Source organism: Pungitius pungitius, chromosome 8, assembly GCF_949316345.1.
Source record: "Pungitius pungitius chromosome 8, fPunPun2.1, whole genome shotgun sequence".
In the NCBI taxonomy this organism is placed as follows: domain Eukaryota; kingdom Metazoa; phylum Chordata; class Actinopteri; order Perciformes; family Gasterosteidae; genus Pungitius; species Pungitius pungitius.
Genome location: NC_084907.1, coordinates 19,494,070 through 19,506,352, shown reverse-complemented (window position 1 = coordinate 19,506,352; position 12,283 = coordinate 19,494,070). Strand labels below are relative to the sequence as shown.

At 41.5% G+C, this 12,283-nt stretch overlaps 1 protein-coding gene across 1 annotated transcript; it reads right to left on the bottom strand.

Moving 5' to 3' along the window:
• Positions 1–1,100: 1,100 nt before the first annotated feature.
• Positions 1,101–6,315, bottom strand: LOC119229402 (dynein axonemal heavy chain 1-like). The gene is made up of 16 exons (XM_062564164.1): positions 6,144–6,315; positions 5,950–6,019; positions 5,643–5,817; positions 5,217–5,367; positions 4,967–5,099; positions 4,707–4,877; positions 4,345–4,600; positions 4,088–4,245; positions 3,765–3,976; positions 3,214–3,512; positions 2,833–2,983; positions 2,527–2,720; positions 2,181–2,406; positions 1,627–1,746; positions 1,453–1,535; positions 1,101–1,317 (listed from the first exon to the last, which is right to left on the bottom strand). Exons 1-16 carry the CDS (start codon positions 6,297–6,299, stop codon positions 1,176–1,178), a joined length of 2,697 nt encoding a protein of 898 aa, XP_062420148.1. The 5' UTR covers positions 6,300–6,315; the 3' UTR covers positions 1,101–1,175.
• Between the last annotated feature and the right edge of the window lie 5,968 nt (positions 6,316–12,283).

Below are 12,283 nucleotides of genomic sequence, written 5' to 3'. Positions count from 1 at the left end.
GTCAAAATAAGCACACAAGAACATATAACACTATGATGAGACACAAACGGAACAATAGAAGGTGCTAAACAAAGTAGGAAAGGTGGTCGAGGCACATTGTCTCATGAAACCAACACGTCAGACTTAATGATTGCTCATAGTTTAACTATATTACGCATAATTTGACGATGCCATTGCTAAAGGATGTGAACGGGGTTGTTCGGGGCATCTAACTGGGATGCCTCCTTGGCGCCTCCCACTGGATGTTTTCCGAACCTGACCAACTGGTGAAAGCCATGCCTCGGGATCCCTGATCCACTTTTTTATAGAGCATTTTATATTGACAATACACTTTATAAAGTGAGAGGAGCTAAATAAACCAGAAGTTGCTGCATAATAAAAGCAAGAACTGTAAAGTATGATACTGTGTAATACACACGGCTGTAAGTTACAGATGAGTAATTATCTTCATAAAGTAAACAATAATTACTTCATCATTTATAGCTGGATGTAATATTATCATAAAGTTCAATAATGAATGCTAATTTCTACGTATATATATAGCTAACGCATTTTATCAAAAGAATATTTTTGGTGTAACTTTGTAATCACCAACAAGCAAATGCAATTTAATTGATTATTCTCAGGAACTGATTTGAATTACATTTATTGGGTGATATTAAAGTGAAAACGTAACAAGATATACCACATTTTACAATATTTGTATTTACAGGCGTTTTATGTCAACACCCACAAGGAAAACTTAATGTAAGACATGAAATAGTAGTGTAATTCATTCAAATGAACTCAAATTAGACAAATGTCACATACAATACAATGAATACATTTTAAACATTTAATATTGAATTAATTCCATACATGTACACAGAACTTATGATGGACCAGCAGAATCTTCTGAGAAATCTGACATCACAGTGGTACCAGAGGCTTTTACTGTTTTGGCAGAAGAATCAAGTGACATGAGAGAGATGCATTTTCTGACAGTAGAAACTGCTTAAGTGACACGATATTTTCTTATTCACAGACTATTCACCAACTAGTTATTTGCCCATTTTAACATGCGAAAAGGTGTGGTGAGAAAAGTAAGAGGGCCATTGGGTTAATGGAGCATAACGCGCAGTGATTAAAGGTAATATATGTAATATAATATAGTAATAATATAGACCAGCTGACCTTTAGAGAGTCTTGATGTCCCTCCACAATGTGTCCTCGTCCACTGGCTGAATCATATTGAAGTGATCCTCGTCTATAGCATCCTGTACGGCTGCTGATCCCATCTCGCTGAGTATCCGATGAGGCCATTCAATAGCTGTCCACCTGCAGGGATTTGTAACAAAAGCAATCACTGTCGAGTTTCCTCTATTCACTTGTATCACTATGAACCCAGCAAGTCACTCATTACTCCAAATGAGGAAATAAATCGGATCATTAGCACAATAGTTTTACACTTACTTTTCATTAAAATCCTCATTCGAAAGACACGGGCAAATGTCTTCTGTTAGTTTATAGTCCAACAGGATTTTGCCAAGAACTTCCTGTTGTGGACAAATTAATAAAAATTGTTATTACAAATAAAGAAGTAACTCTTCATATGAAAAGTAGAAGTAGTAGTCATCCAATGCACACCTGGTAACTCTTGAGCTGTTCTGGGATTAGCTCTATCCACTCCCTCTTTTCAGTCAGTTCCTCAATGTTGTGGACCCTTTCAAATAGCTTTCTATTTATTTTGTTGCACTCCTCACATGCCTACGCGCATACAAAAGGAAAATGTATAATCAGTTAGGGAGGAAAAGGCAACTTTCAAATTGAAGTAAATGTAGATCTTATGTATATGAAGCGCATTATCAATAAAATTCAATCACAAATAAAAATCAATGCATTTCATTCACACAAACATACAGGTGAAACTAATATATTGTATAGACTCATTACATGCAAAGTGAAATATGTCAAGCCTTTATTTGATATAATTTTGATGATTATGGCTATATAATATATATATATATATATATATACAGTATATATATATATATATATATATATACTGTATATATACACACTAATATATTAGTTTCACCTTTTAAGTTGAATCACAGAAAGTAATGAGCTTTTGCGTGATAGTCTAATGTTTCGAGTTTCCCCTGTACGCACGTATTCTTATAAACGTACAAATGACTGACCTCATCAATCCGTTTGCGTAGCTTCAGAGTAAGGTGGTCCCGCAATGCATTGGCCAACTCCCCTTGTTTGTCAGAGAGAGCCCGACGTACAGCCTCTACGCTGACAACAAACGGACCAATGACGATGGAGGAGGGAAGAGAGCACTCAAGCGTTTCCTTGTCTTTGAGGTTTTGTTCCACCACTTTCTTCAAATCTGGAATTGTCAGTTCTGCGCTGGTATGATGTCTGGCAGAGAAGATTTAAATGACTACATTTAATGAGACAAGGAGGCTGCGTGGACCATGAATTGGACTCAGCGTTAACCTTGCGGCAGAACTTGCATACATCATTTGTAGACAGACTTACTTGAGCAGGGCCTCTATGCCCAAGTTGTGTAGCTCTAAGTATTTCTCATATTCAGCAGCATAAGCCCTGAGAGGTATGGCTGCTTGAACCAGAGAGTTGCGGACCTTCTCTCGCAGTTCAACCACTTCTGGTTCGCAAAGATTAATTGAGCTGAGCATCTGATTGGGATCCATTAACAACTCCCGCATCACCCACTAGAATAGACAGGAGAGGAACGGGTACATCATTGAGCCTTCATCCCTCATGTAATTACATTGCTTTTAAGTTGACCCTCTGTAATTTAGGAGATTAAAGATGTTACGTAACCTTATCGGGCTGTGGTACGTTGTGTGTGGCCAGGATGGCCTTATCAAACAGGTTGATTATTGATGTCTCAAAATCCTCCGGTGAAGTGCTGTAGTGCACCCCAGCCTCATTCAGAACCAAGTCCACCATGAAAACAGGGTTCGTTTTTGGCCTTCGTATTGAGAATGGGAAAAAATTAAAAACAAAATGCCTTATAAATATCACACTAATAGGTTATGAGTAATGATATATACATATGTAATAATATATCCATAATGGGTATATATTGATTGACTGACTCCAAGTTATAACAGCGCGAGAAAAACATAGATGCATACAAGCTCTAAAGTTTGTGAAGATGTTTACATGTCTTTTTTCTTGTGTATCTGCATGCTATCCTACTTGTAGGGGCTGGTGATGAGGTCGTTCCCCCAGGCCAGGTCCTGAGGACATGTCAGCACACTGTGGCAAGCATTTGACAGCAGCTCGGTCAAGCTGACCAGCGAATTCAGGAGGAGAACGTGCAGGGAGTTCTGAAGCTTTGAGTGCACCACAGACATCAGTCTGCGAGTCTTGGAAAACGTCCACGCGACCCAGCAACACTCATTCACATTGTACCAGCCCTCGCCAATAACAACCATTCTGGAACGGATGCTGTTGGCTATTGTGGAAATCCATGCCCTGTTAAGAAACAAGCTCATCTGGAGAGGGAGAAGATTACTTATTCATGTGATATTCCTCTGTATGGTATCTTTCTGGAGCTGTTTCTGTTAATCTTTAACAAATGCTTTGACTGCTGTTTGATGACCCATTGTTTTAGCACTGTTGTTTCATTTTTAGTGCTTCGTCTCCGGTGGTTAAACAATACATTCACATCCTTTGAAATTTGAAGTAAACAAAAGCTTATTTGAAGCCGAGTATGCAAAAGGAAAGCTACGGCAATGCTACAATACCTGAGTATGCAATTGAGATTGGGTAAGCTCAAACTCTTCCAGCCGTAAAGGTTTGACTGAGGCGACATCGAACAGGCTCATAGGTTCTAATTTGCTGCACTCAGACTGTACGGCAGATAATACAGAGAAGACCACTGGCTGCATTAGCAGGGAATTCAGAACAAGAAGAGCTTTGTTCTTCTCATAGGGAAAGCTAGGAACTTGAACCAGCCCTGTAAGTCGATAAAACAAACTAGTGGTTGGATTCTGATGGGTTTTGGATGGTTATACATTTTGGTAATCTCATCTTCCTTCACTCAAACCTTTTCTTTTCCCAAACTTACCTTGAGTTGGTACGTACTCAGGGTCCTTCAGTGGCACGGTGATGTGTGAAAACTTCTCTGGCTGGCTAATCACCACTTTGTCCAAGACCATGCGGTTCATTGTACGCTCATAGTCACGTATGACCGACTTCTCCACATCCTCTACACACTTGTCCAGACTGCAAACATAACAATCTCTTCAAACACTCAAAATCTATTACAGAGAATATAATTTTGAAGGAGCATGAGAGCATATGATGTTATTCCAAATGACTCACCTTTCCAGCCTGAGCACAGGCATTGAAAGGGCCTGTCTTTTGATAAGCTGGAGAGTGTGTGAATCAATACTTGGTGTTCCCCTGCAGAAGGGCATGCAGTCTACACATGAATGGTAGAAACTCAAGACCTTTGCGTTTTCCCGCAAGTGCAGTGCAAACTCAATCCGTTCCACAAAGACTCGTGGGTCCTCAGCACTGAAAATCAATCTGATCCTGGGTACCCAGAACTTAGCCCCTGCTACCATAGCATTTCCTCCTATGAAAAGGAGGGCAATGGAAGGGATCCATACATGAGACACTGACACAGAGAAAAACCACGAGGTTATTTCATGTCAATATAGTGCTAAAATATACAAACCAACCAGCAGACTTGCTCTTTCTTTGTCTTTTGTTTAGAGCGAGGTTTCCTTCTTCATCTGTCAGTTTGCTGTTCTGGTGAACTTTCTGTACCAGGTACTGGCATATCTCCTTACTAAAGTCAAGAACCCCAACCAAATGCCAGCTATACCCCAAGGAGGACCTTTTTGGGTCCACTTCAAAAGAGAGTGTAGAGAGTAATGAATACATACAGAAAATAGTGTGTATCTCTGTTTACACAGTGTATTCTTGAGGACATTTTTACCAGAGGGAATATCGTCATCTGTAGGCAGCAGGGCTTTTGCAGGGACGGGTTTTGGATTAACCGATCCCTCAGCTTTGCCGAGGGCAAGCCAGTCTTCTGCGGTCCGGCAGTCGTACTCCTCATTGTCAAATATCTACAGAATAAACAAAGCAAAGATGAGTGTGTGGTGATGCTAATGGGCCGGAGATATGTAATGCAAGAGGAGTTGGTTACCCGTTTGCTAAAGAAATTGCAGTAGTAAAATACTTACCTCCAGGGGGAGGTAGGGTGATACAGGATTGTCGGTTGTAGTCACATGCTCACAACTATTGCTTGGATGTCTTGGAATTAGAACATTCGCGTCAATACCTTTTTCTGCCAGAAGCTGTTCAATGTCCAACTTTAAATATTCCCTTCGACGTCTGTAGGAAAATAAATATAAACAATATATATATATAAGTCTTAGCAGGCAGTTCAAATAAACTAGTTTGTGGACCCAAATAAACCAGTGAATGTACAACATTCCTAAACATGTGCTTGGATAGAAGTTCACTGACTTACTTAATCACATGTGACTATAGAATGTGATATTACAGTATGTGCAATACCATCGGTACAGGAAGTGCAGAAATAGACTGGAACGCGCCGCACTAGATGATGTGTCCTCTTCAGGCCATACACAGTACACACTGCATACCTCTCTATCGTTAGCTTGCGGGGGATCTGTCCAGGAACGGTTTGGTAGGGTTTTTGAACCTTGGGTTTAGTTCCACCCTGGCAGAAGTAAGGATTTTGTAAATGCTGTGAGTTAAGTCCATGGTATTTGAATTCAAAAAGCTGCCAGTGGTCATCTGGAGTCTTGGAAGTTGAAGCTGGAGAAAAACGGTGAGGGACACAGATTTTTATAAAATGTTGTGTTTAAGAGACGTACAATATGCTCCTGTATCAGAATTAGAAATAATAATTAGAAATGTCCAATTTCAATTTATAAAGTAGTATCGCACCTTTTGTTGTGTTGAGATCACTGCACTTGGAATGACCTTGGGCTCCCCGGTGGATCTCTGCTGGACAGGACTGATCAATACAAATGAAGCCTCAGTTGCATGGTTTGAGTCAGAGCTCAGCAAGAGATTGGTGTTATGCATTGGCTTCTTTATAAAATGTTTATCAGAAAGAGTAGCCACGTGCATGATTTTACCTGGAACTTAGACGTACTGATGCCTTCCGAGTAGAGAATCCTCCGTTCAACCACAGAGCGTGGTCTGATTCGAGGGGGTCTGTCCGAGGGATTTAGAGCTTCAGAATGGCCTGATGGTGGAGGCACCGCATCACCAGGCTTATATTTCCCATCCATCCTCTAGCAGAATGAAATAACGTTGTCATGTGTAACATTAATGTCAAACAATGAAGCCTGGATTTAATCATGTTAGATGCCTTTTAAATAATCAAAACATTACACTTGGCCGTGCGGGCTGACTCCTGTTAACCCAAGTTTGGTAAAGTTGGCAAGATGTTGACAGATTCAGACATCCCGGTTCAATAGCTCATCAGCAAAATGTTGTTAAAACACAAACAACATTTGTTTGTAACCGTAGAGATGCCACAACCCTTATTAACCATCATTTGACCAAAACCCGGTTCTACGAGCTGAGCTGGACGAATCACATTGGTCTTAATGTGCAGGGACCGTCTGCATAGTGCAATGCGGGAGAAACATTTAACATACGTGGGCTCATTATTGTGGTACTACAGTATTTATTTTGATGAAATTTGCTTTAAAAGAAAATTCATTATTTTTGAATATTTAATGTAAACATTTTTCAATAGCTTCACTCTTATAAAGTCTAACATGGCCAAGGGTATTCCATTCATCAACAGGCTTGTTCTTGTTGTACTACAGCTATTTTCATTCAATTTAGTTAATAATTACTCAATTATTTTCTTGCAAACTAACAAGTGTAGTACAACAATATCAAGCTGTGAACATACTACATTATTTTGGTACGGCTAGCATTCATAATAATGAAGGTATTTAATATTTGTCTATTGTGTTTGTTTTTTTTGCATTACACTTTGCAGACGGTCCCTGCGCGCCCGTCTCGCGTTGCCCGGTCCGTTTTAATAAAGTTATTGCTTCGTTAGGGTTGTAGCTGGTTGTCGGCATCACTTCGGTAACAAAAAGGTGTCGTTTGTGTCATAACAACGTTTCGCTGACGAGCTATCGAACCGGGAGGTCTGAAAATGTGAATCTCTTGCTAACTTTAGAGAACTCCTGTCGTTAAGCCCCCGTGACATTAGCAACACACGTTACGTGACGTTTTTTTTTTTTACTCAAAATAACAAAATTCATACATACCTTGCATTCAGGTGCAGTCCTTTGGTTTTTCTCTGCATAGCGAAATTATTGGGCAAGCTGAAATCTCTGTTTGGAAGTTAACTCTCCAAATATAAACGTTGACCGTGGCAACGGTTGTTATGGAAACGATAACGGAGAGAGCCACTGTACAACATATATTATGAAAAAAACACTGACATACTAATTGCAAAGGGTCTCTCCATTACATTAATGTTTATATTATATGACATTTGTGGATTGTTGTAAGTCAATCTCATTCAAAGCAATCCACACCCAGTCTCAATCCAAACAGTCCTCTCTTTTTTTTTTTTTAAAGCTGAAAAACTGCCATTTAAAATAATTTGTTAATAGTACAACAAAGTTGTAACACAAAAACAATGTAATAATTATGGTAATTGTATATACATTTTGTATATGGTTTGCGCCTCTGGGATACAGATCATTAAATTTCTGAGAAATGTATAACCACTACAGAAATTTGACATGAACTCTACAGGTAAGCACAAGACCACTCACATCCCATGCTGTTCCTAGTGAGGATAGTGATGGTAATGGCAATAATGGTAAGCTAATGGAATTTGATCGGAATGCATGCCTATCTTTACCGATCACACTGATGACAGCTTGAATGTGTCCGCGAGGGGGCAAACGTCGTTGACCCGTGCGATCCCAACACCCCGGGGTCACTAGGGCATCATAACCATGTCAGTTTCCCATAGCAGACCACGGGCATTGTGCTCCCCGGCCTCTTAATTTGAAACCCATCAGAGCAGCTTGAGATTGGGTAGCGAAGCACAAATTAATAGTCTAAAGCCTTGCATGTCCCTCAGGACATATCACATATATATATATATATATATATATATATATATATATATATATATATATATCACATGTATGTCACTGTACTTCTGCTCGGGGTGAAAAATGTTTTAAAGAGGGAAAAAATAAATAAAGTTCAAACAGAATGACTTGATATGAATTATTGTAATACTGTGTAGCAGTTATTACTCAGTATTGGCCCGTTGAAATGTTTAGTACGAGGCCCTCGGCTTCATTGGCTTCTTTTCAACAGAGTTCAGTCTCAAAATAATGACCTCACTCAATGCGGAAGCCGCAACTAAATGAAAGACTTCCCCAAGGGTCTAAATAACCCACATCTAATAAAGGCATTATCATATCAGAGTGGCCTCAACACTCAAACCATCCTGACCACAGCTATGTATTAATCATTAACACATGCCTAATGGTATTGATTAAATCAGTGAGGAGTTACAGACCAGAGAGACTCCAAAGAAAATCCCACAAAAATCAAGCCTCTGATGAGGTGGTTAGTCCTCAAAACACGGTCGCCCACCAACGTTTAGTTGGCCGCAGTGAAGTCATCTCTGGGGCCTAAAATCATTATTTGATTGATCCCCTCCTCATCCTCCCTCTACACTACCTACCCAGTACTAGGATGTAAGGCTCTGTGAATATAAGTACCATTTTACACTAATGACATCAGCATGTGCCGCTAACTTTGGCTTCTCCTGAGGGCCAGATGTTGGCTGATTGGATCAAACACTGGCTATCCCCCTCTTACTGTCACATTGCTGGGCAAGCCAGGAGGGCTTAGCAGTTGCACCTCCAGCAGAAACCCACAAGTCAACCACAAATGCAGGCACACCCTTACGTTGCAGTGTGATTTGCGCACTGGAATGGAAACAATACAAAGGCCTGCTGTGGTTTCCAGTGGAGGCTCCTAAAACCTTCTTGAGAATAGACCGAAACATTGTTTAATTCAAACAGAAAACTGTGAGAACAAGCACTTTAACACTATGGAAGTCCCGGGAACAAATGGAAGTTGTGGACACATTGTCTGAATAATTTACACCTCACACTTACAACCTGTAATGCACCTCGGCCACACCATTTTCAGAGTACTTGTCTTTCCTTTTAAGGGCCTCTGATCTGAGTGACGACGCCGCCGTGGTCAATGAAAATCCCTGCTGGCGGTTCAGAGATGAAACAAAACCACCGCGAGGGCAGCGACAGGTCAAGTTAAAATCACAGAGTTTTGTGGCAGTGCGTTTTACAAGAGCAAAGAAGCCGATTCGAGCAACACACACACACACACACACATGAGGCTGCCTCCGTGCAGATGTGGTTTTTGACTTGGTCTGGTCATATCAAGCGCCGTTGTCCAACAGTGACCCTTGTGCTTGGCTGTACATTTAGGTTTCCGTCATGGCTTGGATGACCCACAGGTGGACTTTTGGCATGCCAATAAAAACTTGTTTAATGAGCAAAGGATGGCCCGACATGAGAGACGGACTGGAATCCCCCAAAATGTGGTCCAGTACTTCAGGCGCTTGAGTTATCAAGAAATGATGTTGGTGTTTGTGCATACTTGTACGTGTGTTTGTGTACGTGCATACTTTGTGTGTTTGTGTTTCGGAGCAAAAATGTTAGTCTTGTTAGTTAATGACATCACAAAGAGATACAAGTCAGACCGTTGTGTGCTGGGGGGGGGGGGGGGGGGGGCTGGATGGTTTGGGGGGGATGGTGTTTTCTTGCAAGTGTGCATGTGGGTGGGACATTTTTTGTCCAATATAAACAGGAGAGTCAGCTATAAATGACCCCCTCGCTCGGCTTTAATATTTCTGAACTTCATCCTCGTTAATCATTAAGCCAACGCGTACGTGCACACGTTATTGGTTTGGCAAGCCGACCGAGTGCTTCACTGAGGTCACGATTTGTCATCTTGCCTCATCTGGCCTCTATCAGCTTGTGGTCTGACAGCTTCTCCCGTGTCGTTCATCCTCTGACATCAACGATTCATCAGACAATCCAAACGTATCGTGCCAGCGCACTCATACAAAGTAAAGGTGAAAGCAGACTAAACCTTTTCTGAATGCATATGTCAAAAAAAGTCAAATATTCACAGTGTGAATGCTGTTTATAAACTGTCCTCACAAATGATTGTGCTGCCAATAATAACATATTAAAGCAACAGAACAACTCAACTGATCCCAAAGAAATACAGTCCTCTTGGTTTTATTGGACTTAAACTGAAGGCCTTTGTTCTTTACATGACCTCGATCTTTTGAAATCAAACTTTTGTCAACTGGTAGGCTCTGGAGTTTTAGATAGTGCTGCGTGATTTGAGGTCAATGATTAGCTGTCTAAACTGGAATTTCTTGGATCCATAGCAAGACATGAAAATATTTACTTTGACCTCATCTGTGCTTACCTCAAGCACATCCTATTAGCCATGGCACTTCCTGGCTGCTCTCGTGGCCACTGGAACAGGTCCTACTGTGAGAAGTGTGGAGTGACCCCATGCGCTCCAAACAACAGCAGCCTGGACAAACAGTGGGGATTGTGAGGGCGAGAAGGAGGAGTCGGTGTTCGTCTGACCCCCCCCGGCCCCTATTAAGCCCTGTAAATGAGACAAAGAGAAGCAATTAGAAAGGCAGTCACGCGGCAGGTGGGAGATCTCTGTGACCTCTCCCAGATGGGGGGGGGGGGGGGCAGGACAAATATACTCCTGGACATCAAGAGGATGCATTTGCTGAGGGGTTCTCTCTGCGCTTGGAATGAACCACGTGTGGTTAACTGCTGTGGGGAATCTGTTGTTTATCCTCCTCAATACTTTCCTGCTCTAAACAAGGACTTTATTTGATGTGGGCGGCTCTGCATTCCTCGATCACAGAACGTTTGCCTCGGCTACAATTTAATCAATTAAGAATGCAATGTGTTTTTGCCGCCAGATTAAATTGATTTACACTAAGACCAGCTGCTCTTAAAATATGTCGTGGCTCTGCTCCAAACCTTGGCAGACCTGACATTATAAAAACAGTATGAACTGTTGCCAGCATCATTCTGTCAGTGTAAGAAAAACCACAGCTGGACCACACTGGCGATTTCCCCTCTGTTGTTTTATCCATTCAAAATGCACACAGGTCCTCCGATCCTGCAACCATGTGAAAAGATGTGAAAATCCCGTCCTCGCGTGTCATCAAACAAGATCTGACTCCAAATCAGCACAAGGCAGCCATCACCCTAATCTCACAAAGCTATGATCGGCTTATACTGAACAACCGCAGTGTGACGAAAAGTGAAACTGTGCAGATACCACAAGATGGAGAGCCTCCGGGTTTCTTTGTGTGGAGGTTTGTGAGACGCTACAGTCGGCGCGAAGAGTGGAGAGCAGGAAGAAAAGGAGAGATCAGCGAGGGGAGGAAAAAAAGAAAAATGCACTACTGGAGTGCTGTGGAAAAGGAAAACCCAAACTTTAACAAGGAGACCCATTAAAAATCAACACAGATGGACGATTGTGGTATGGATAAAGATTGTTGTTGGGGACAAAATGATGAGAGTAACTTGGTTGCTCATGAACATCTGATATGTCAGAGCAAACACTGCCATTGTGGTAATTGTGTTTTTTAGCAAGCAGGCATGCCTGTAAACGATTTGCGTGGTATTAAAGACATTTGAGGAAACCAATCCAATTCTGGGCGTCCGTTCCAATTTTCTGAGCTCGTTGTATTTGAAGTTGAGCCATGAAACCGAGGAGATGTGGTGTTTATTCTCTTAAAGTTCCACAAAGGGAAAATACAGTATGCGCAGCCAAACACTCAAGATTTTCTATGTAGTTTAAAAATAATTTAAATAGAATTCTTACATCATACATCAGACCATGTGTTCAATATCCAGAGCTTTAATGAACAACGGCAGCCTGATGAATGCAGTGAGCCCTTCTCTTCTTCAAGTCATTACATACAACTCAGAAGGGCAGAAGCAGATAAATTCATTTCCACGGGCCATTACGAGGCCCTGGTCAGTGGGGGGGGGGGGGGGTGCAGCGGGAATGCGCTCTGCGGCTGGTTCACATTAACTCTGTCGATCAGCTCGTGCAAGTCGCGAGTCTGTCCCCGTCTGCACGCGATCATTCGCAGAATCCCAAACGGATGAAAGTTGGCCAGAGTGGAGAAAAA